Genomic DNA, 24,970 nt, shown 5'->3' on the forward strand with positions numbered 1-24,970 from the left:
AAATAAAATGCAATATTTGGACCCTATATACCTCCTATGAACTACCATAAAAAGTTTAAGTGCTGAAATACATATGAGCAAAGTAGTCAAACTCGTTGCTGCTTTCTGAAGCGATTTAAGAACCTACTGTTTAAAAGTACAAGTTGACCCACCCGTCATGCATGAGTTCATTTAAAAAGAAACAAAACTTTATCATAATGACTACACATTTTTAAATATATTTATATAATCATTAAGATACAATCTTATTTGATTACAAATGGATTTCTTATAAAATATATATCTCGAACAAAAGCAGAACTATGTTCCTTTGTTCCATTGTACACGACGTACTAGGTTACTCAATATAAGAACAAATATTTCACTTCTTTTCATTTCTTAATATTTTGTGACATAAGTATTTATAGCATACATTCATGTAAGTCATCAACAAATACCTTAATATTTTAAGAAACCATATAGTGACAATAATGTAATAGACTGGTAAGGAATAAGAAATTCCAAATACAATATACATGTAGTAAAGTGCTAAAGTAGAACATTTCTGCATGGGTATCATAAATGTGTGTCATAAACTGACATGTCGTCATCCTGTTCATGATTTGGATCTCTGCCAACAACGTCATCATCGTGCACGAGATCGTGCTCTCCAGTCACAGAACTACACTCACTGTCAGCATCCTCAGAGTGTTTCCTATTGGAATGTTTTGTTGTGTCAAAAATATCTCCATTTAAATCACTAAAACTGTCAGCATGTGACAAAAGATTTCCACTTCCTCTGTAGCTTTGTGTCAATCTGGTGTCTGTGTCTCCAATGTGATGGTACACTTCCGGGATCGGCATGGATATACGTTTTAGAGACTGTTGCATTGTTCCAGAAATCCACAGTCTACCGCTGGATTTTGAGATCCGGTTAGTGATGACGTCATCATTGGTGTGTTCTATGCTGGCGATGTGCTGAGAACTGTGGTGTATATCGTGTGGTTCCTCATTGTCTGTATGTGACACATTGCCGTTGTGACGCATCACTTTGGTAGTGAATGCTTTAACAGTACGAGCACTCAAATGGGCCTGGAAATATAATTTTCAAGTTTTTATATTTATTGGTTTCTTTTCTGAATTTCAAATCTCCAGTTCTAACTAAAGATGGTACGTCTGTGCTTACATTGGATTTAGATCAAGTAAATAATAAAATTTGATCAAAACATTGCATTGGAAAAACTGAGTGAAGCAGGCAAAATAGAGCATTCATCAAGTTATAGACAAACCCTTTTCATAGACGATAACATACGTGATATGTAAGCTTGATTCCATTCAGCTTGTGTCGTTGGTGATAAAGGATGATGGAATCTAGGTAGGGGTATGGCTGGTTGTCCATGTAATACAGATTGTCTTCATAATTGATTCGATGGTGCTCAACAAAATCATTGGATCTGTGAAAATGGGAAGATATCATGTCTTTACACAAAGCTACAAAACCTTGTGCATTACACCTTTCAAGTATATATGTAACTGAAAAGTCAATTATTTACTATTCAAATAATAGAGTTCTTATTACCAAGCTCATAGGTCCTTTAATATTAGGTTGCATACTGAGTATTACATGTTGATTAAATAACCAGAACCTACTCGCTACTTGATTGCAAGTTTCAGGTTTATATCCAAAGACAGCTGAATAATTGGTAAGAAATACACCAAAACGTAAAATTATTCGATAATATTATTTAGAAATTAAGGTAATAAAAAATCAGTAACATGAACATGAATTGTCATAGAAGAAGTCTAAATTTTTCCCTGACCAATAAATATTTCAGTTCTTCTTTACTGAGATATGCCTATATATAAGACAGAAAGTGACGGAAATGAAAACCGAGGACAAATTATACTTGGTGTTCAGTCACAAAAATACAATGGGATTTTCAGAAGGATGTTGTACTTGATGTTTTGAAATACTGTAATTGATTGAGCTTTGTAGACCATAAAGGTAGATGAGCAATATCCTAAGTGATGCAAACCAGATTATGTATACATAGAAGATAATTAGTATTAGAGCCTCTGTGGTTACAGTACCTGACGGAGAGGTACAGGTGGTCGGTGTTGAAGTCCCTGTACAGGAGGTAGGTCCCTGCCAGCTCAAACTTCAACACACCCTCAGCGTCCACCCGGCTAAACAGAATGGCCGATGACCTACAAAATAAAGGATACTCCTAAAAATATTGCAAGAAGTTAACAGTTTTTCTTAATATTATCAACTGGCAACATGAATTTGACACAAATATTGATACACTATAGCGAAAGTATCCTTTTACTGAGAGGCCACATACATGTAGAAGAATTGACTTTGGAGTAAATTTTGCGTTGTATAAAAGGTTGTGAAGAAAATTTACATGTAACTGCTTACCAACAATAGAACTTACAAACACCTAGATATAATCGACAATCTCTGTGCGTTTATTCTGTAAATGAATATATTTGTATTGTTTTCTATAAAATGACCCTTTTATATGAAAAGGTAATTCTAAAGACAAGATCAAGTCGCATAATTCTCATTAGCTACATGTATATGGTTTCTTACACGTATGTTTTTGTACACGTACACGTAAATGTAAATATAGTAAACAGTGACACCGCCCGTAGATTATGACTTTTCAAAACACAAAGAAATATTTTTAAGGCAAGTGAAGTTTTACAGGTGGATAGTGATTGAGGTGGAGGATTTCGTCATCACTTTCTCAAGAAACCACATCCTTACATTTTCTTGAAAAGACCGCTATTTGAAAAAAAAATGAGCGTTATGTGAATCCGGACAACTTAATTTAATGTGATAATGTATTCTTGATAATATATTCCCAGTCAGAATCCCCCTTGACTCTGGCTGGTACTGTCTGAATGGTGAATGAAACCCGTGCATGTCGCCAGGCCCGGGTCCTTAAAACGCAGTGAATTACTGATTAAGTGGTCACACTATGATAAATGACATGTATTATTAAAACTTTGTTTAGAAAAGTAGATAAAGGGTATTTAATGAAATGGCGTATTGATCCCAGTATTAGATTTTTTATGTAGGCTGTCTTTTAAGAGATCTAAGGGATTTATGAAAGATAAGTTTTTAACATTTTACATTCTAAAGGAGTTAAACAAATATCAGGCGGAGATGCTGACTTCTCAAGCAGTAACCCGTACAGGAATGAGGAATATATTCCAATGTATTATATGATGGATATGAAGAATTATTCAGAGAGAGAGAGAGAGAGAGAGAGAGAGAGAGAGAGAGAGAGTTACTGAGAATGGCTAATTTAACAGTTGCAGAGATTCCTCCGTTAAGTAGAAATAAACCTTCAATAAACTTGCAGTAAATGCATTGCAATCTCACCTGACTTTCTTATCGATTTTCCGCATATAATTCACAGAATAATGACGAATTGGAACTGCACCTTTACAAGAACCACATTCAAGAGAGAGGTACGCCATCAAAATTGTCGTCAAAACTTTCAATTAACCTTTTCCAAGACCTTTTTATCATCAAACAGCGGGAGAACAAATAAGAGATAAGAACAAGAGGAACCAATATTCAATTCACTTGCCAAAATTTTATTCTGAAATTTAAGCCCGGGTAAATACTCCTATCTAAGGGTAAATTCCCTATGCGTAGTTTGGCATTAAATGGTCGATCAGAGATGATAAAGTATTCATTAAAATTTGGCCTACTCTTTGGCAATCTATGTATTATACACTATAAAGATAGATTCTGCAACTGCATTGGGTAAATCAAGGTATACGGCCTTGGATCAGTATACACTATTTTTACAACCCGAGGACTAGAAGATGGCTTGTGAAATGGTTAATCAATAGAGGAAGGAGACTAACAAAGATCGTCCCAAAGCAACAGCTGATATGATTCATGCACCGATTTGCTAGGGTAATTGATTGGGGTTTTATGATGAAAACTTGATGCGCCTTTAGTATTCTACCACAATGGGCGTGGCACATTGCTAATGACTGTAGAATGGCGTACCGTTTGGTCATGAAAAGAAACATTTGTACTGGTTATATTTATCTACTATGGTTTTGATTTTAAAAATATATATTATATATTTTTTTTTCTGATATATATTTAAACGCCAGATTACATCACTTACCTATATTTCTCTTTCTGAGGTACGCTAATCGTCACCTGTTTGCTTATACCGAAGCCCATGCGAAAATAAAACGGAATCTTCCTTTTATTTTTCAGAATCATGGACCACGTTAATTTAAGTTCATCCGGAAAACGCTGTTGAACAGTGGGGTCATCCGAGACACATACAAATTCTTCAATGAATGGTGAATTATTGCGCCGAGCAACACACCACCCTGAATGTATATAATATTAACATTTATGACCCCCTTAAGTTTTCAGCAAGCCTTGTCTTGCCAAAGGTTTATCAGACACCTCGAAATTTAATGTCAGGTAATCATATTGATTCCCCTGTCCTACTTCAAGATAGTTTGAATTCCCCAGATCATCCACTGTAAGTCTTAAGTGAAATGGAAAAAATACACAGGAAATCGACGATTTCAATTTTCCGACACAGGCAATGAAAATCCACGTATGTTACAGAAATGTAGTATTGTTTTTATCTGGATGTCACAAATCTCGTAGGATTATCCCTAAAGACGCCCTATATTGTAGTTAAACAATCCCCAACGTGTTTTTACGCTAAAGATATGAAAATTGCAATCAGATCGACAGCTGTGTTTTTCGCTGCAAAAATCGATAAAAGCATGGAAGAAGATAGAAGTAGGGGGTTTTGACCAGGTATAACATTGTTGTTAGTCCTGTGTAGGTGATATCGGAGATACAGGTAGTCATGGGCCCCCTCAGTGTGAAGGTGTGAAAGGGAGACTATCTATAATGCATTACATGCTTCACAGACGTCGAGTCATATTGCGATGGTTCAGGTGTCTTCATAAGTAATTAACCCATTCACTAACATGTCGATACACTACAATGAATTTTACATATACGTACATCAACGAGATGCAATGCATTGTGTGGTTATTTTTGTTGTTAAATTTGCAATAATGTCTCTTACTAATTAACAATTTTTAATTAGTCATGGACTCATTAACAATTAAGAATTGTTATTTAGTAAAAAAAAAAGACAAAAATAGAAGGGGGGGGGGTCGTTTATGAGTGTTCATGTCCTTAATCATAATATAGTTTGTCTGCTTTTTTTAAAACTTAAAAAAAAAAACCCAAAAAACAAACAAACAAACAAAACAAAAAAAACCCCACATACACTATATATTTACAGAACTTGGATTTTTCCCCTTAAACAGGCAGTCCATACTATTTTGTTTATCCTTGGTCATCCTAAATCTTTTGAGCAATGACTTTTCAAATACGTTTTTAACCATTATTTAAAAGTACATATATTGTCACTCTATAACTCTCTCACTTGATTGTATTACATGTTTAAAAAGGCTACAATTGGGAGGGGGGGGGGGGGGGGGCAGAGCAGAGGGGGGGGGGGGAGGATTTTGGAATTAAATTTTTCTTTTCTTGTCATGATTTTTTGGATGAGTCTGCCCCCCCCCCCCCCCAACCTGCTATGTGCCTGGGCATAACAGGTAAAAAGAGACTTCAAATATTTATTTTCATCCCTGTTTGATTAGACCGCCCAAAGTTAATTTTACGTTTAACGTCACTTCAAAATACCAAACAAATGATTTCTTTTCACGTATATTGATACAAATACAGTACGTTATCAAACTACATATACATGTAGGTTACACGTAATGGCCTTTCCTGACAATCCCATCGAGTATCAGATTCAGAATCCATATATTTTGTTCTCTAAACATTTCAAATTTCTACAAATTACAGTATTTTAGTAAAATCAGACTGGAAAATATCAAATTAAAAGACGGGTTTGTCTGTGCTTTTAAAACTTAATTTCTACTAAATCTACGTGCGCTGGTTACGTTTAACATAGAATTAACTTTGGACAGCCTTAGTAACATTGAAGGGTCAGAGTGAATCTAACAGAAATAACAAAAATGTTTCCAGTTATTAGTAATTGCCCATTATATATACATGTAGCATCTTTAATCCAATGGTTTTCTCTATTTATTTTGACAGCCAGTACAAATTGTGTATTTATACATGTATATTTACATTTTTTTAAAAAGTGTTTCTGCCTGTGATAACACAAGTGTCGATTCTGTACTAAACAGTCCAATAAAATCAAATGACGTGTAGTTGGGGCGCAGGCGGGGTTTGCTTATCTATATTCAAATATTTATCGTACAATTGCCGAAAATCATATGAATATAAGTAATGAGGAATCATTCTTTGAATATTATGAGGTGATAATTTCGGTCGGGGCGCGATCAAATCTATCATAACGCCCTAATATCATTAAAAGCCCTTCGGGCTTTATTGGATTTGATCACACCTCGACCGAAATCATCACGTCATAATACTCAAAAAATAATTTCTTAAACATCAGTACATGTAACAGTAAATCGTCATTCCTTACGCTTCTATTAACAATACATCCGTTCTAACTTAAACAACTTAAACAAAGGCCAGGCACACATGTAAATTGCAACTGTGAACTTTTTGGAGAAAAAAATAATAATGTACAATTATGTACATGTACCGTTTCAGTGTTGTAAGTAAAACTCATTTTTATAATAATAAAAGCGGTAAAGTTCTGGCCCTGTCGTCACCAATTACTCAACTCAATCCTTAACTCAAATCATTAGAAGAACAGTGCATATATTTGAGGTAAAAACTCAGATCTGAGGCTGTGGATTAAGAAGAGCAAAGTTGGTGATGGCGGAGCCCGCTTTTTGGCCATACCGGCTGTGTTATGAATGATCTATTATTTAAAAAAAAAAAAAAACCATATCCTTACAGATACATGTACAATGTATAAAACTAGTAAAGTAAGTACATATAAGGGAAACTTTAAGAGAATTATACATTAAAAAAACTCACACGAGCAGTTTCCTCCTATACATGGACATTCTTTAAGTCCTCTGACCTGCCCCCGGTATTGTTAATGCACACTGATTTACAGATACATGTAGCAGTGGACACCATTTAGCCGATCCTTTGACACCTAATTAGATCAAATTGTCACATCCCGCCATAAACCCGTCTCCTGTGAAGCAACATTTACAAACTATGGCACGAAAATTGGAGCAGGTAACACAACTACGGCAAATTACTTAAAAACGTACACGTGTGTTGATAATCTTCATCCATATTTCACACTTTGAAAAAAAATCTCAAAAATAATAAAATCACGATTTAAGTTTACTTTTACTTATTTAGAAGAAAAATAATTATTTTCTTTAATCATATCATCACATGATGAAATTAGTTTATATTATTTAGTATTCAGAAAGTTATTTGCGTTCAGTCTTGAGGGAATTTTCTCAGAAAAGGACGTCATTAATTCAATAAAATGTTATCATGGTGACATCACGGAAATGCATTTTTATTGCGTTATCTCCTTAGCATGTCATGTAAGCTTCATAATGCTATATTTTCCCTTTCTCGCTGTATATTCAGGTTTTATTTTCAAATAGATATAAACTTGACGTTTATGCATGCATGTATATTACAAGAAATCCTAGTTCATAGAAATATACGAGCATGGTCCCGTCAATTTATGACTGAAGACGATTATGTGTAAACCAAGAAGGTGTAATAAAATCTTTCCAATGAACAGAAACGCCTTCAGTAAGGATTCCTTATACCTGTACACTGCGCGCGATCTGACATTTAAAAGTTTGGCCGAAGAATCACAATTTGATTAAACTCATTTTTCAAAAATAAGAGGACAATGTACTGCAATTTTTTTTTACTATGACGAATAACTTATTAGATTACCTTGTGGTAAGAAACTGGGGATTGAATGATTAAAATGCCTAGTCTAAAAGAAAATTGTGAGATATCCGGCAAATTGCATATAGTAATTGTAAAGGTCAGCTTTAGCTGCACGATCAGACCACGAAAATGAATGAACTTCGGTGGACAGGAAATACAACGACTGTTTCATAATACAAAGTATAAACTGGTAAAACAATTTCTACAAACTTGTCATCTTGTCTTCTACTCAGTATCAATGAAGATTTTAGAATATGCAATATTTTTTCGGATTTAAAGTTTATTTATACTTAAAAACTCAATCGTTTTCCCCTATATTTCAAACTTGTAATCAACATTTACCAACTGAAAGAAGACGTTGTGCAAACAAATTATGCAAGCCATGAGAAAGTCATCATCTATATGGCTAATTTGAGATGAATTTTGCTGCAAATTTGTACCAGAAAGGAATGCGAGGTCTGTTAGTTAAATATTTTTTTGAAAAATAGATCTAGATCTAAACATAAAGTTTAGTACCAATAACTGTGTTGTTAACTGTTGTTGTTGTTGTTTGGTTGTTGTTGTCGTTGTTGTTGTTTTTAAACTAGTTATGCTGTTTTATATATAAGAATGAATAAATGCTCGCTCTAGTTTGGAATATCCACACTTAACGTTTGTAGTAAAATGTCTTTGTCTTTGATATTTTTATTCATGCTTTTCATTACATGTTGAGATTCAAATATTAAATTAATGAAAAGAGGAACAACCTTAATTAAGTCAACCGTGAATCTAAAACCAAATCTATGTGTACAGAGTACACAAAATACTACATGTAGTATGCTAGCCAGTAGGTAACCGTATGCTATCGCGATATAACATCGATAAGCCATGTAACTCGCCCGAGGACACAAAGCGACACGATTTCCTAAGATTTGAAGAGAGTTATCTTTCTTACTCCTTTATTATTACATCGATAAGCATCACATTTTCGTCATATTGCAGCTAAGAATCTGGGATGTGGTTAAGGTTCAGGAATCCTCAGATACAAATTATGTGAATTTTATAATATTCTAGTACACATTTTCATAATGCACTATTAATACCTTGTGATAAAACAAATGAATATTTGAATGTCTCGTGCGGTTCTCACAAGCTCGAACATAATCACAAAAGTAGGTCACATATACATATAAAGTAAAAAAGTACAATATTTAATTATCTGAGAATGAAAATATTTAGAAAAATTATTGATAACAATGTGCAGCATTAAGCGAAATCAAAATACATGCAACTAGGAAGCAGTGCTAATTTTCATTTTATTTGTAAGAGTTACCGCTCCTGAATAAACGACCCACTCTTCAAAAGCTTCATTTTATTTTCCTTGGACATCCGGCAATTAGAATAAAAAAGAAGCAACTATAGCTAGTGAGGGTTTAATTTTACTGTCAAATACCGAGAGCATTTTTATGAAGTGACTGAAAGTCACATATGTTATGAGAGTATTGTTTGATGTATGTAATGCGATACAAGATGCATAGTTCAGAGTGTATGTACCTTTACTTTTCTGTTAACCTATGATGTATACCAGGCACGGATCTAGAGGGGATGGTTCTAAGCCCCCCCCGCCCCCCCCCCTCCCCAAATTTCAAAATTATAAAATTAATATACATTATGTAGTAAAGTTAAAAAAAATAAGCATCGATCCCCCTCCTCTAAACGATTAACAAAAAATACCCCCCCCCCCCCCCCCCCCGAAAAATTTCTTGATGCAGGTAAATATGGTAGATATTTGTATTTAAACAATATTTTATCATGTAAAAAAAATATTACCTAATAGGATTGGGCAGCAGGCAATCTGCCTATTTGAGCCCTCTCCTTTAACACTCAATTTGACAAACATTGATGGTACAATATACAACAATCGAATATAGTTAAGAAAAACAAAGGAAAAATAAGTGGAATTAAGATGCTTGGTACCGGGTATTGTTTATGTACAAAATGAAAAATAGTTGTAGAAAGCTAGCAGTTCATCTGTTTGAATGACACTGTGAATAATGCATTAAAACTTAAATCTTTTGGTAGCTAATACATAATCATGTACAATCTTAAATATAGCAACATTTTTGTTATAAGGCAAACTACTGTCCCATATAAGAATAAGTCCAGAGAGATGGGGATATCTAAATATAAATTACTTATTGTTTGATAACAACTACACATCAGCTCTATGTAAAGCCCAAGTTTCATCTCATTGATCAAACTAACGGACCAATGGCAAAATTCAAGATTCTTCAGTTTATGTTTCCCTGTTTGTCGTACTTTCCTCACTCGGTTGATCTAATACGATCAAATGTTCAATAAAGTTCGTTGTGTCTGGTCGAGTTTTCAAAACTTGGACATTAACGGACTAAGGTGTTCGCTTAAAGTAGGGCAGTTATTTGCCTGATTGCGTTTTGTACGAAACTCCTATACTTGACCGATCTGATTCCGTTGATTTTCTTTGATGTCCTATGGTCCGGAGCCAAAATCGCAACTTCTCGGACCTTTCCGTGAGTCGGCAAAACTTTTGAGAAGATTTCTGTGTCACAACCGGACAACTACCAGTCGTCGTTACGAACGTATGATATTTTGTCGACGATTTTTATCCGCTGGACATAGTTTCAATTGGCCTGGGGACTGGGGCATCGCACGCTACCAACGTTATCGTGTATTTCATGTACATGTACGAGTAGAACTCTTGGTATATGTCCTTTTACAAGAATTAAAATTATTGGGAATCATAATTTATACATGACAAAAGTAGTCAGGTTGCAAATTTTATCTAAGAAATAAAATATGTCAGAAAGGACATACAGAAACTACTTCATCAATGTTGTGGTTCATTCTGATCGTCATGTCTGTCACATTGATCCGATTTAATCGATGGCTGGATTTTCTTTTGAGGAAACTAAACTCAGAAAATTATGAACAAATATTTTTAAAATCTATCAAGAAATGCATATATTTATTTATTTATTTATTTATTTTATTTATTTATCTATTTATTTATTTTTGAATCTATCACATTATCATAGTAATTTTAAATAAGAATACTGCAAAACGACGGATATATATTCCCATGTGCTTCTCGCTATTCTTTTCTTATTTTTACAATAATATTTTACTCAATTCAGGAATGTGCCTAACAATTCTTTGATACACTTTATTGAACTTTGTGAAAAATAACAAGAACAAATCGACATATAAGATCAAATATATGTAACATACAGTACAGTAACTGAATCATTATGATTTTCGAAAGACAACGTTTCAAGTGTCGTTTCTGCATAAAGACGTGTTATTCGATACACCAGAAACTCGATTTAAATCAGCATTTTTCTTGACTTGAAACAATTAGCCATGAACATACTTATTCATCGATTAGGAATTGTAATGCGATAGTATGGGACACTGGGAGATGATTATATGTATCATTTTGTATGAAATAGAATTTCTGGATTTTTCTCTCGAAGTTTTTACTGTAAATGGTCAGTTTCATCAAATGAACATAACACAATGGGAAGTTCCTCATTTTGTTGGGTCGCACCTTATTTGAACAGATACATGTAAGATACTGTCGGTGAAAAAGGATTTAGCTCATAACTATACTACACGGACAAACTAGGAGGTTTCTACATGTAGCATATTGATATACGATACTTAACTTACTCAGTGAACAAATGAACCCCTCCCACGCTATATGACAAATATATATACATATACTTTTAAAGTTGACTGATTGCCGATATAATCTTACCCAATTTGAAACAGAGACGGTCATATCGACGCTAGTTACTGTTTTCATTATGTATGCATAATGCATGGTGTAATTTTCTATTGATGAAACTTGGGTATATGAAGAGCTTTTCATTTAGGCCCACGCAACCAAGTTAGTTCTTTACAATTACTGATAAATGGGAACGATCGGGTATTAAGTAACTTTTGGGATATTGAGGACCATATGTGTTTCTTAAAGTAGTATCAGCTTGACGACAGCTGACCATGCTGAATAGCACTAACTTCGGTCTCTTCATATGTCCAATTGAATTCTTATAAAACTCTATTATTTGATTATAATTATTAGACCGATCATGTATATATTTGCCTACTTAAAGCTTCTCGACATTCAATACATATTCAATACTGGAGGAAAAGATTAATTCAAGCCGAATGTAACATGTTTTATCGATGCGCCAATGCGCATTCAATTATCTTCTACACGCAAAATAATAAATTCACGACCAATGCATTTTGTATGAAATATGATGATCGATTTGATGGCTGGTTTCGAGGTTTTTTTTTTATAATAATAATGATTTATGTTCGTTACACTTCGGTGTACGTTCATCTTCCGTGTGTTTCATACATCTGGTAATACTGCTAAAATAAAATATGACTACAAATTCGTTTTTATTTCAACATTTTTTTTTCAGAACAGAAAATGGAAACATCATTTTTTAAAAAATAAATTTCAATACAACACTTTTAGTACAGAATATAGTATCATTTTAAGAATATATTCTTCGAAACGTGCAAGCCCTGTCATGAAAGGCGATTTCAAAAACAAGAAAGTTACGTTTTTAACGCAATTCAAAATAAAGAGTTATTTTAACAGAAAAGCAACATTTTATTTAAGACTTCAACAAAAATATTGAAAACATCCCGCACCTGATTTGCACGTGTGAATGGTCTAATTTGATTTGACTAAGATGTATTTATTCTGAAGTGTGTGCTTTGCACCAAGGACGCGGACTGATTTCAACACGCGCTTTCAAAAGACTCCTTTCTAAGTGTTTATTCTGCTCATTAAATTAAGCAGCATTTTTATTTAAGTAACTTGTAGCCATTGAATATAGCCTTCGGCGGTTACTTTAGGAATTAATAGTTTATCCTTCGCCATTGAGTCGAAGATAAACGAACAAATGGTAGACAAAGATGGGGGTAGAGCTTCGAGTTTTCGAGTGCTTCGCTCTTTTATTCTTGGGTAACTAATAAAACAGACATCATGAGGGAATTATCCGTCTCCTATTGGTTTTAAAACTTTATGGATCCTTAATGTAAACTCACCAGATTCAGGCTTTTGAATGAGACTTTGCAATCAATTTCAAAAAACAAATAATAGCGATTAAATCCTGTCAATAAATTTGTTCATTTTCTTTTAAAAGTAGGAGTTCCGTAAACTTTGAATGTTTGTTTTTTAAAGAGAAATGTTTTTCACTTTATGTCAACAGCCGAAAGAGATGCCTGCAAATCGCTCCGCTACTCATCTGATTTTTATTAGGACTTTTAAAAACGTAGAAAAATAAAATATTTGTATAAAAGTTTGATTTGAATACAGAAGAAGGCATTCAAATGATACGTTTTTACCTCAAGTCGAGAATCCGGTGAAGGGCCCAGTTATTTATAAGGTACATAAACCTTTTCAAAACGTAAATTTTTAATCAAATGGAGGAATTTTAACAACTTTCTTCTCAAGGCTAAATGCAAATGTTGACATTATGAACATGAAGTGTTTAATTTATCTGAATAGAAGCTTTTTCTGGGGGTCGAGCTACAGATTCAATATGATAGGATCACATCGTAATGTAGGACAAATTGTGACTTTAAAAACATTGCTAGAAATTACTAAAAATAAAATAGATTATCAATATCAGGATAATGCGGAAATATTCATAATGAAAAGTTATAATTTTTGTGTAAAACTTTGACACTGTTGCTTTTTCCATTATGACATTACTCAGATTTTGCTACAATTGATAATAGCCCCGCTATATTTTGCTGCTATTAAATTAGATTTGCTGTTGCCGTTTCTTTCTTATTGCGGTTTGATATTACCATTATTGTTGTTTCGTTAGATTTGAATTGTATTATTAATGCTAATTTCAAGGGCTATTTTCATTCATAAGAGCCATAATGCTGTTGCTATGCAAAGTTCATAAAGAAGTATACGTACCTTACAATGAGAATTAACTCTTATTTTGGTGAGATTAAGTTTCAAATTTTGTTGAAATTTTTTACACTATGATGACATTTTTGTTAGATGCAAATATGAGACCCTTTTGACTTTTGTTAAAAACACAGCAAACATTATTCACTGCCATGCACACTCTGCAAAACAAAGAAATAAAAGCAACATGATAAAAATTTCAGGGCCCAAGACTAAAAACTGAGAATATACTAGTACTTTTATAAAAATTTGATATCATGGTTTTTTTTGTTTTGTTTGTTTGTTTGTTTTTTTTTTATATACTTTTCAGTACTTGAATTGCATTTCTAATCTGAATTTTCATGTCCAAATGTCAAACAAATTGTTATAAAATAAATTGTATAAAACGAACTGAATGAATATATTTTTCTACAGTCTATTAATTTTCAGTTTATGGTCTTGGGATACATGCAAATGGTAGTCAAAATATACCCCAATGTCTTAACTTTTCACTAAAAACATAAGAAATTCAAATCATCTTTCAAAATTGTCCTTATGCACGTTTTGAATTTAAAACCTATATAACTGTCATATAAGAGTACACTGTAAACAAGCATTTTTGAGAATGATTGAAATGATAGAGACTTGGCTTTTCGTCAGGGGCCGATCGCGAATCCTGTAGTTTTATTGGACTAACGAAAATACCGTTCTGTCTTAATTTGGCAGATATATAGAGTATAAGCTGTTACCTACGACTTTTTTAGATTTCCTGTCATCAATTTTTCTTCAATATTTTAATTAACTGTAAAACCCAATATTGGAATGAGTGAATTCTAGACCTATAACTGTAATGTACGTCTTGGATCGTTTACAAAAGCATTTTGAGTTGACTCTTTGTAAAAATGAAAAAAAAATTTGTTGTTTCAGTTCGCTTTTATTTAAAAACAAAAAAGGTTATCATCTATGAAATAACTTTAAAATATTTCGTATGCATGAAATGAAGCATAATTTCATAGAGCCAAAGAATACGTGACAGTTTGTACATGCACGTCTTTGAGATTGGGGTTTTCCGACGATAAAAGGGACGTGGTGCGAAATAATCCATCTTTTGGTAAATTTACCCCAATCATTACAGATAAATAGTTTCACCCGGGGACTAGACAAGTATATTGGATTTAAAACGATTTTTAAAGAGTTATTTTAGTAAGTGATTTTGGAACGGGATTGACTTTTAAACGATGTTTCCATTTCACGATTAACCAGTTACACCAATAAAGCATTATTTCCATTGATCCTACATACTTTAAAGGATCTAACCAAATATACAACAATGGACAGTACCAATTGTTACGCAAAAATTAAGGGAAAGAACGGGATTTTTTCGAGATTTTGGTCATTTCAGAACAACATTGACCACTTTCCCAGGGGTATTCAAGACAATGTTGTCAATATTATATATCCAGATTACAAAATGTAATTTTGTCCCCTGTCTTTGGTAGACCCCAAGTAGAGATTCCGTAAAACAGTATGAAAACATGGAAATGTTTGATTGAATAATATGAAATTATCGTGATCAAAATTATCCCAACGTTCAAATACATATGGTAACCAAATACCATTGCGCTCAGTAAAAAAGAGAAAAACATTTTTTAATGTTAAAAATAGTGTTATTGAAGTATTTACTCACAAATGGGATTCATTAGTAAAGGCATACTGTGTAGATTATTATGCATGCTATTTACTTTTTATAATATTTGAAAATAAAACATGTAAAGCGTACCTAAAGTAATTTGGTTTTGTTTTTGTTTTTGTTTTGTTTTTGTTTAACTAGATGCAATGTTATACCAGTATTTTGTTTGAACTCATGTATGGGTTTCTTTTTATAAGAAAAGGAAAACATGGGTTTGCATTTGTAACATTTTTTAAAAATTTCATTGAGAAATGGTTTTCCTCGAGTGCATTTGTTTACATGTTTCAAACATATACATACACTGTATGTAGTTTGGCATACCACTGGCCTTTACGAAGACGTTTGTTCCTATTGTACATATATATGTTACAACTGCGACCAGGCTTTTTTACAAGCAATTTATTTTACCCCGTACCAAACTAATTTGGATTTTCTCTTTTTACCGAATATGCCAGATAGGATACTTTCAATTGCAGGACAACACCTTTCAGTCAATAAGCTTTATTAACATGGCAGACAGCATGAAAATTATACTGACATTACTCCCAATTTTAGTCCGATAAATTCATGTGCATGTATATGATTTTACTTTGCATGTCTGCGATACAATGACTGGTTTCTGCATACTGAGAACAATGATGTTATTGTTAGTATACTATTGTAGTCGGTTATTGCGCATGCAGATTTGTTTTTTTTCTACGTTTTTTTTTTTTTTTTTTTTGGGGGGGGGGGCTAATTTTCATTTCACTTTATCATTTTTTCAGGGGCTAGACTGAGGTGTGGGGGGCAGTTTGGGGGTTTGAGAAGAAAATTGGAAATGGGTCGATCGTATTGTTGATAACTAGTAGTAACTCCTCTCTCTCTCTCTCTCTCTCTCTCTCTCTCTCTCTCTCTCTCTCTCTCTCTCTCTCTCTCTCTCTCTCTCTCTCTCCTTTTCGCGCTGGGGGCATAAATCAGTTAATTATATACTCTTTAATATCAAAATACACATACTTTAAGTGAAAATCTATTCTGATTTTAGGGACAAATTTGTTGTTTTGTTTGAGAACATTGAGAAAGTATTGAAACTGGTAGGCTCAAAATTAATAAATACACTTAGTTTATGAAAATAACATTACTCGAGAGTTACAATTTTTATTTACCCGAGACTTAACATACTTAGTACATTCTGTAGTTGTTTAAATACTGCTGAACTCTTATCTAGTTTTTTGAAACTTTTATTTGATCCATTGACTTAAAAATTATCCAAACAGGTTGGCAGGTAATAAATTCATAAATTAATTTACGTCCTAGTAAATGAAATTAAATTTGCTTGAAATTCAAATATTTTATTTAAGATTTTGAATATAAATGACAAAAAAAGTGGAGGGGTCTCATAACAATAGAAATTTAATGAAGAATTTTAATTTTTATTACAAGTACTTGTATAAGTAGTTGTAAAACACGTAGTAATTGTTGTAGTATTGACTCAGCACCACAACAGTGGCCCCATGTAAGACTTAGTCTAGTTTTCAGAATAATAATAATGAGCAGGCAAACTCAAGTTCAAATAACATTACCGGGGTTTGGAGTGTTTGACAAAGATCAAATAAATGAACCTTGGTCATTTAATGAGATATTGAGAGGACAATTGGGATCAGCGGTCCTACTCAAGAGGCAACTAGTGGCGCACTTCGTTCGACTCCGGGCTCAAATGTTTATTTTATGCCCAATTTCACAATGTTATCAGGTTTAGACTAATCCCCCCACTCTGGACCCAAGGGCTGCCCATTTTGACCATTCTATAGGGCGCACGTGTTTCGGACAATGCCGTTTTAGGGCAGATTTATTTAAGACTGAATACCTTTTCTTGAACATCTGATGAAAATGTTTGTCAAAGAGATTTACGAGGCTATCATTATTTCCTGTAAAAAAAGAAAGAAAGCTAAACTTTAAATGATACTTTATTTGAGAATTTTCCTTCTTAAATATTAACTGTTCTTAGCAATCACCCATATAGATACAAAAACGTATAAATAAATAATTGGTAAGATATTGAGTTTCTATTTCTATTGAGAGTGATAAGTACAAATTCAAAATATAATCTAATTTGTTAGTTATCCTTAAATTCTCTGTTTTCAAAAGATACAAATTAAAGTCTTAATGCGATAAAATCTTAGCACACATTTTACAATACAAACTTTGTTCATTCGCTTTAATTTTTAATTTCTTATTACATGTATTTCATTTAGTGTAAGAACAATCAAAAGAATTATAATAAATTTGATTTTTACAGCTAAAACAAAGATAGTAAGAGCAAAAGGAATTGTCACTGTGTCTTATAATAATATTGCAGTTCATTTGCGTATAAATATTTGTAAATAAAAAGCAACTGCACGTGAAATATATGTACAAAAAAAAAATAATTAGTGACATCGCTATCATGAAACGTCAATTTCATCCTCGCTGTCGGAGCTGGTTGTTTCTGCATCATCCATTACATGTTCGTTATCAGATTCAACTTCTGGAAGATCGTGTAAATGGTGCACGGAATTAGATTTACAAGGACTGAGATTATCGTCCATTGGCTTAGTCTGTGTACACTCGGACAGGTTGATAGCTTCATGTCTTTGTTTACTGATAGTCTCGTCCTCGTCCTCGCACTGATTTGATTTGCTGGGCAATGTCGCGTCACGTGACCCCCCTCCCGAAAGCAACTCCCTTTCTTTTGAATTTCGCCACTTCATTCTCCTGTTCTGAAACCATATCTTCACCTGAAAATTTGAAGAAAAAATAGGGATATTCTGTATATTTGAAGCTGAAGCATTGATATTTTTGGAACGATTATCGTAGAATAATTACGTCCTTTTATTGAATGTCAATTTTAATTAAAGGCGGAAGACTTTTTTAATACATTTCGGGAACGTTTATCGCATAACAATAATGTCATTATAATAAATGTCAATTTTTTACCATCCCATTATTACAGGGGATATAAAAGGCATTCGAATAAAGAAAACAAAGTGTAACATCTCAGATGCACAATATGTTAAACGAGAATTAATTTGGCACATTTCAAAATGAAAATTATTGCTACGCTTTTTGAAACACATGTTGCTTTACAATTCATCCCGTAATAAATAACTGAAATATATGACATTTATAATGGTGGAGTATTAATGTAATCACTCCTGCTGTTACATGTACTTTTTCACTTAATGTTTAGTGATTCATCGACTTGTAAATATGTTTTAGCAAAACTGCCTGACAAATATTTCCCTTTACGCTTCAAATTAATCAGTTTACTTTTTCCGGTAAATTGGAGGGGGAGGGAGGGGGGTGTATTCGAAATTTCGAATAGCAAATGTTTGAAAACACTTGAGATGCATTGTTCATCTTAAAATTACTCGCGGTGGTGTCCTTCCGTCATGCGCAACACGCGTCTAAGATGTTCAAGAGGAGGAAAAATTATTAAACCAGTGATTGGTCATTAAACCACTGTTTATTTGTGTACGTCACTAACAGCTGTTCGGAATTGTTCAAAATGCCCCTCGGATTCCATCAACATCGATTAGATGTCAGGAGAAAAGAAAAAAACTCTGTCGTTATTAGCTAACTGTGAAGATCTCCCCGTGCATATGATGTACTGCAAGACAAACTTAAGAAGGTTTGTATCAATTGCCCGAATCCGCCCGAGCACGCATGCTCTAGGGGCGATTTGCAAAAGAAAAGGCTAACCCAGGAGAAGTTGCAGGCACTTTGTATTGTAATTGAAACATCTGGAATGGACACTGTATAAGAAATAAATGGAAAAGCGGGCGACTATTTTGTGCTTAATTAGTCGTTTAGATTTCATAAAAGTCGCTACAGTGTCTGGAGATGACACGAATTTTATTCGTTATTGTCGCTGCTCCACGGGAAGTCTTATTCATGCGCGCACATTTTGCTAATTACAAAAGCAATTTATGTATATAATCGCATGATTAGATTTTATCCATATAAAGATATGTATCAAATGCATATGAATCGCAGTTGGGAAAAGTCCCGAAGCATTTCCCTCATACACGTACTAACATGTAGTTCAATTGCAATGTTCTATTTCAGATAAAATCGAACATCAGAAATATCATATTTTTTAAAAAGATTTTTTAAAAGTTGTATGTCCAAAAAAATTTAACATTTTACATTGAATTTAGATTTTATAAGAAAACAAATTATTGTAGGAGACAAGTTAATTACCTGGTATATATATATAAGGAAGGGTTTCAGGAAATAAATTTTGCATGCAGTATGAAATTAATACCTGTGAATCTTTCAAGCCCAGTTTTGCCGCTAATTTCTTCCTGTCTGGTTTACTGATGTACTTTTGTTTCTGGAACATTTTCTCCAGACCCTTTCTCTGCATGTCTGAGAACACGGCCCGTCTCAGCATTCCTCTCCGGGGCTTCCCCCGCATGCTGCTTAGGAAGGTGAACGCATTTGGAACCGGAAGTAAGGGGGAATCTGAAACAAAAAGCATTTTGAAAATTCAGTTGTCGTTATTTTTTAGTTTTTAATTTCAATTTTTTTTTTTTGGGGGGGGGGGTTGTTGTTTTTATTATTATTATTATTCTTTTTTTGTTTTAAACTTTTCCTTATACTTCTAAAGTGTTAGTTGAATTTGCGGGCATTTTATGTCATGTATTTTGGGTATCTTGTTTCGTGTACTTTCGTTCAAGTTATATTTTTTAGATAAATAAATGAATAATAGAAAATAAATCGATACACACAATTTTAAAAATGTAATTCAAATTAAACAAATGATTGAGGAACGTATAATCAATCTTGGATATATTCTCCTGTTAAGAAGATAAGAAATCCATACAACTGAACAAAGGTAAAACTATAAATGTGTACTGTTTGCTCTTTATAATTAACAATAAATATGTATATCATACGACGGAGTTGAAAGACTGACAACGATTGATCCCACAAATAAACCAAGTCGTAAATAAAACCCAAGGACCGTGGCTTGATTGATGAGTGTCTTCATTATTTCTACCATCATTCAACTATCACTGGTGGCCCTCAACATCCGGGCTATCTTCACCTCCTTTTCGCTATACCCTAACTGTATATACGTTTTATCTGTGGGCGATGCAGTCATTTGTCAAACGATCTCTCCGGCGATTGTGATTATATTACACGATAAATTTCAATTGGGTTTTATTGGGAAAAAGAGCGATTTAGAGCGCCAACTGTTGCACTCATTTCATGGACGATAATTATATGCTGCACACTCAAATTGTGATCAATATAGGTGTAAATAACGTATATTTTTACTTATCGTCTAGATACCGGACAGGATAACCAGCATTGCATCTCTATCTCTCTCTATCACTGTTATCCGCCTCTACTTAAGTTTGCATTAAATAATCAAGGGAATTGGTCGTAAGATATTAGAAAGATTTCGGGTCGTATTTGCATAAAAAGCAAATTTATTGAATGATTTATTGAGTTATGTTCACATCTGGATAGGCGATTTCGTTGAATTTATGTTTTATTTCTTTGTATAATAGTATTTATCTTTGTGTAATATTTCATAACCATTTAGTTGTAAATTTGCAGCAAATGGTGTGCAAATAAATTTCGAGTTTTATTAGCGCAGCAGTTGTTGGATTTATACCTTTTTTGGCAGCAAGTGTGGTTTATTAATACATGTTTTAATACATATTTACATTTATAAACTCTAAACAGAATGTTAAAATAAATTGTCAATGATAGAAACAAATAAATAAATGTCACTCGAAAATTCCAGATTTATTTTAATTTTTAAAGTTCCGGCAAGATTTATTCTTTCTTCCATGGTTATCACAATCTCATTTGCATTTATTGTTAATTTTCCCCCGCAGTAAGAGGCGCAATTGATACTGGATCCGACGTTACCAGTGGGTGGTATGACGAAAAAAGGGTTCCCCGAGGTCAGACAACACCCAAATCAAAGGGGGACACCGCTAACCGCGTCATGTAAATCTCGCGGGTAATTCCGGGTTGTCTTTCCCCCTGACTCGTTACATACCCCGTAAGTATTGAAGGGACTCACCGGAGAACATGCAAACACGTGTGCGTCTTTCATGTATCTTTATTCTAAGGTCAAGTACCTTGCAAATTAAAGGCTTCTATTAAAATTATTCGAAACTCAATTTAGAAGAATGTTTGTAGTGAAGAGGTCCTTTTTGTCCTAACGTTTTTGTTTCGTAAGTGGGTGATACATTTCAAGCATCAAATATTCATTTGATTTGATTTAAAAGAAGAAACGGACCCAATCGTTTTAATGAACAGAGGAATCTCTTTAATGAGGCATTTGACAAGAGATAGAATTGCAATGGAAATGTTAAACGTCAAGGCTTATAACATTTAGTGTTTGATAATGTACCTAGCCCAGGTTCACCCCGGGAATTTTCGCGATCTTGCGTATGGATGGCAAATATTTTGATTGAACTCTTAAAACGAAGATGACCATTAGCACACACACAAATATTAGTACTCGATTGCAGCAGTTTATTATATTAATTGTGAATTGGCTTTTATCATGTAATTATTGCCCATGATAATATCTTTGAGGGAACAATTAAACACCGCCCGGACCATCTCGTTTCACGGCCCCGGACAGCCAGATATCGCCCTGAGCCTACTCGGCTCTCGGTCGCTGGCGCCGCCGTGACATCCATTTTTGTGAAATAAACAATTGATAAAGAAAAACTCGTTAACACGGCCATTAAATTGATAGATACATCAATATGGGGAACTCATCACATGAACACGGAAACAGGAGTAAAAGTACTAGTATATACAGTGTAGTACCTCAGTATTACAGGTGATGTCCCGCAGTTATTTATATTACGTAGACATTTTGGTATGATACATTTTCTGTTAATTTTTACGTTATTCCATTTCCCCCACATAATACAACCGAGATGGTTCCCATTTCTTTCATAATGATATCAAAAAGTGAAAATGAACAGGGAAGTCTTACTTGTGAAGTACGGGTGTCGTAGCATTCCCGACAGGTGCGGGTCGTAGAACGGATGCCGCGGGAGGAATGCAGTAGGGTGCGGCAATCCTTGTCCTAGCCCTGTCCCACAGGCCTTCAGGTAGGAGGCCGGGAGTCCCGGGAGCGACGAGGGAGGAGTGGTGAGGGTAGAGGTGCACGGTTCCTCCACTGAAAAAAACGAGAAAAATTCTTTTTTGAAATTTACTGCATCACAGAGAATGTCATATTCGAATGTACAATTTATCTGCATTTAGGTATACTTGATTTATTTTGAAAAAAAAATACCCAACGAAATAAAATAAGCTAAATGCAAGCGTCTTTTAGAAATGTAACCCTATTTTGAATCAGAGAACTATTAAAAAATGGACAAAGAGTTAACGTGAAGGTACATGAAGACTTGAATCTTTTTAATTTTGCTGTTTCGATTTACAAAATATGAAAAAAAAATATTACACTTACCTTGTTTTTGTGCATCGTCTTCTTCAGAAGATCCAAGAATTGCATTTACTCCGAATTTGAGGAAGGGGGAGTTTGACGGATTCTGTCGTGTCCCTTCCCCCGGGGACTTTGGCTGAGGTGGTAAGACTGGTCTTCCGAGGGGGAACTGTCGGGACAACAATGAATGGTTCCTCTCCCTCAGTAAATTCTCCACAAGGAACGAGGGCGAGGGTCCGGGTTGACCCAGCCCCTGTGTACAGTCCAAGTTCGCTGCCGAGCGCAAGTAAGTCTGATACAGTTGCGAGGGCGATATCACATTAGGAAACATTTTCACTAGATAAAAAAGTCCTCTGTCAGGAAAATTTGTTAGAAGGAAATTATATCAAAATAATCTGTGGACCATTCAGAAAATCACACTTTTCAGCAGTCGCAGCTTTATGAAGTAACTTTCGAGAACAACCTGTTTTATGTCATTTTTTTTATGAGCAGATACGATAAAATTTATTCGCTTTGATTATCTTCTAATTCTAAACAATTTGCAAAAGCGCTATTTTATACATTATAATATCAACAAATACTAAACACGTGGCCCCTAACCAATCAAATGCGTAAACGGTCCCCAGCTTCCAGACTATTGATATTTTCTCTGCTCGTCTTCGTTCAAAAGGGGCGGGGCTTCGGACCGAACAAATGAAGCGATTTAAGGGACAGTATGATATCGCTAATTTACATAGGATCGAAAGCATTTAAATATGGTTAAGCATTTCACGGTTCTAGGGTATGAATTTAAGAATGTTTTTTTAATGACCGAGTTAAATGTTAAGATAGAGATTCGGAAGACAGGGATTCAACGTAAAATAAAAAAAAAATCCTGTTTACCAGTATTCTCACAAATCCAAAGTATCAATGGCGCAAAGACCCCGACCCGTGGTTTGTTTGTACAGGGGATATAGATAACGATTAACAATACGTTGTTTTTATAGGCAATCAAAGAGAACATGTGATACAAAATTACACCACTGTCTGCAGCCGTATTTGGTGAACAGACGGTACCATATCTAATACATGCATGACATCTTGCCGACCATCACGTTAGTGATTGGCGTTATATGAAAAGTTAATTGAAATTTGCAAGTTACGCTGGAAATATTATCTCGCATATTGTAATGCAATTGAAAATAAAAACTTTTTTCTTCCTACTGATTTAACAGTGGAAAATTTTAATAAAAAGAAATCAAAATTGTAAATTTCACATCATGGCAAGAAGATATACACACGCTATGCATAAAAAGATGAAAGAAAACAAATTAAAGGGAAAAAACTTCTATCAGACTATATAACAAATAAACAGGGAGAGAGATAAATAATACAATTCTAGAAATGGATATTTACAAACATCACTTTATGTTGTCAGTTTTGTGGATTAACTTTACCTAGACATGACTTTACTTTTATTATATTTAATTAAATTCGGGGTATAAATGTTTCTCAAATTTCTGTGGTTCAGATAGCGTCACTTGAGACAGTCCGCTTAAATCGCATTGTAAGATTTTTAATCTCTTCATTGGGAGTCAAGTGCCGAATAGTAAATACAAACTTAAAGAGAGTCTTAGAAACTTGATCATTATTTGGTCCACTTCGTGGGGCATGAAATAATTATTTGCAATTATTTTCACGTTAATTTTAGTGACTTCTCTTCACCCTGAAATGATCTCTACAATGTCTTTTGGGTAATTTGAAAATTCGCTGTATCGGTCATAAATCGAAGGGGAACCATTTCCCTCAGAATGGACCAACTGCTCGCGGGGTGAAAGAAATGACCCTCCCGAGACGGATGGGCGTTGACCTGTTTAATTGCATGTGACCCTCGTATGACAAATGCGGTTCAAATCATTCTACAGAAGACTAATAAATAAACTTATAATGCATCAAACGTTTGCGGGGAACGTGGAGGTTACGTAGGTCCCTCGCTGACCAAGGAAACTGTCCTCAGATAGGGGG

At 34.1% G+C, this 24,970-nt stretch overlaps 2 protein-coding genes across 4 annotated transcripts; both read right to left on the reverse strand.

Moving 5' to 3' along the window:
- Positions 1 to 170: 170 nt before the first annotated feature.
- LOC128168954 (uncharacterized) lies at positions 171 to 7,113 on the reverse strand. 3 transcript variants are annotated; one of them, XM_052835137.1, is made up of 4 exons: positions 6,989 to 7,113; positions 2,071 to 2,187; positions 1,292 to 1,433; positions 171 to 1,071 (listed from the first exon to the last, which is right to left on the reverse strand). In XM_052835137.1, the coding sequence occupies exons 1-4, from the start codon at positions 7,015 to 7,017 to the stop codon at positions 556 to 558; spliced, it is 804 nt and encodes a 267-aa protein (XP_052691097.1). In that variant the 5' UTR covers positions 7,018 to 7,113; the 3' UTR covers positions 171 to 555. The 3 variants fall into 3 exon arrangements, with proteins under 3 accessions (XP_052691097.1, XP_052691083.1, XP_052691092.1); XM_052835123.1 differs by lacking the exon at positions 6,989 to 7,113 and adding an exon at positions 4,140 to 4,760; XM_052835132.1 differs by lacking the exon at positions 6,989 to 7,113 and adding an exon at positions 3,374 to 3,499.
- Positions 7,114 to 17,444: 10,331 nt separating this feature from the next.
- LOC128168182 (homeobox protein DBX1-like) lies at positions 17,445 to 23,580 on the reverse strand. The gene is made up of 4 exons (XM_052834339.1): positions 22,991 to 23,580; positions 22,514 to 22,699; positions 19,802 to 20,001; positions 17,445 to 18,272 (listed from the first exon to the last, which is right to left on the reverse strand). Exons 1-4 carry the CDS (start codon positions 23,295 to 23,297, stop codon positions 17,940 to 17,942), a joined length of 1,026 nt encoding a protein of 341 aa, XP_052690299.1. The 5' UTR covers positions 23,298 to 23,580; the 3' UTR covers positions 17,445 to 17,939.
- Between the last annotated feature and the right edge of the window lie 1,390 nt (positions 23,581 to 24,970).

This window comes from Crassostrea angulata, chromosome 1, assembly GCF_025612915.1.
Source record: "Crassostrea angulata isolate pt1a10 chromosome 1, ASM2561291v2, whole genome shotgun sequence".
Lineage (NCBI taxonomy): Eukaryota > Metazoa > Mollusca > Bivalvia > Ostreida > Ostreidae > Magallana > Magallana angulata.

Coding starts and splice junctions, on each gene's coding strand:
- LOC128168954 (XM_052835123.1), bottom strand. CDS start 4,240: ATGATTCTGAAAAATAAAAGGAAGATTCCGTTTTATTTTCGCATGGGC. Junction 2,188..4,139: donor CCTCAGAAAGAGAAATATAG/GTAAGTGATGTA, acceptor TTTATTTTGTAG/GTCATCGGCCATTCTGTTTA. Junction 1,434..2,070: donor CACCTGTACCTCTCCGTCAG/GTACTGTAACCA, acceptor CCATTTTCACAG/ATCCAATGATTTTGTTGAGC.
- LOC128168182 (XM_052834339.1), bottom strand. CDS start 23,297: ATGTTTCCTAATGTGATATCGCCCTCGCAACTGTATCAGACTTACTTG. Junction 22,700..22,990: donor AGACGATGCACAAAAACAAG/GTAAGTGTAATA, acceptor CGTTTTTTTCAG/TGGAGGAACCGTGCACCTCT. Junction 20,002..22,513: donor ACGACACCCGTACTTCACAA/GTAAGACTTCCC, acceptor TTTTTGTTTCAG/ATTCCCCCTTACTTCCGGTT.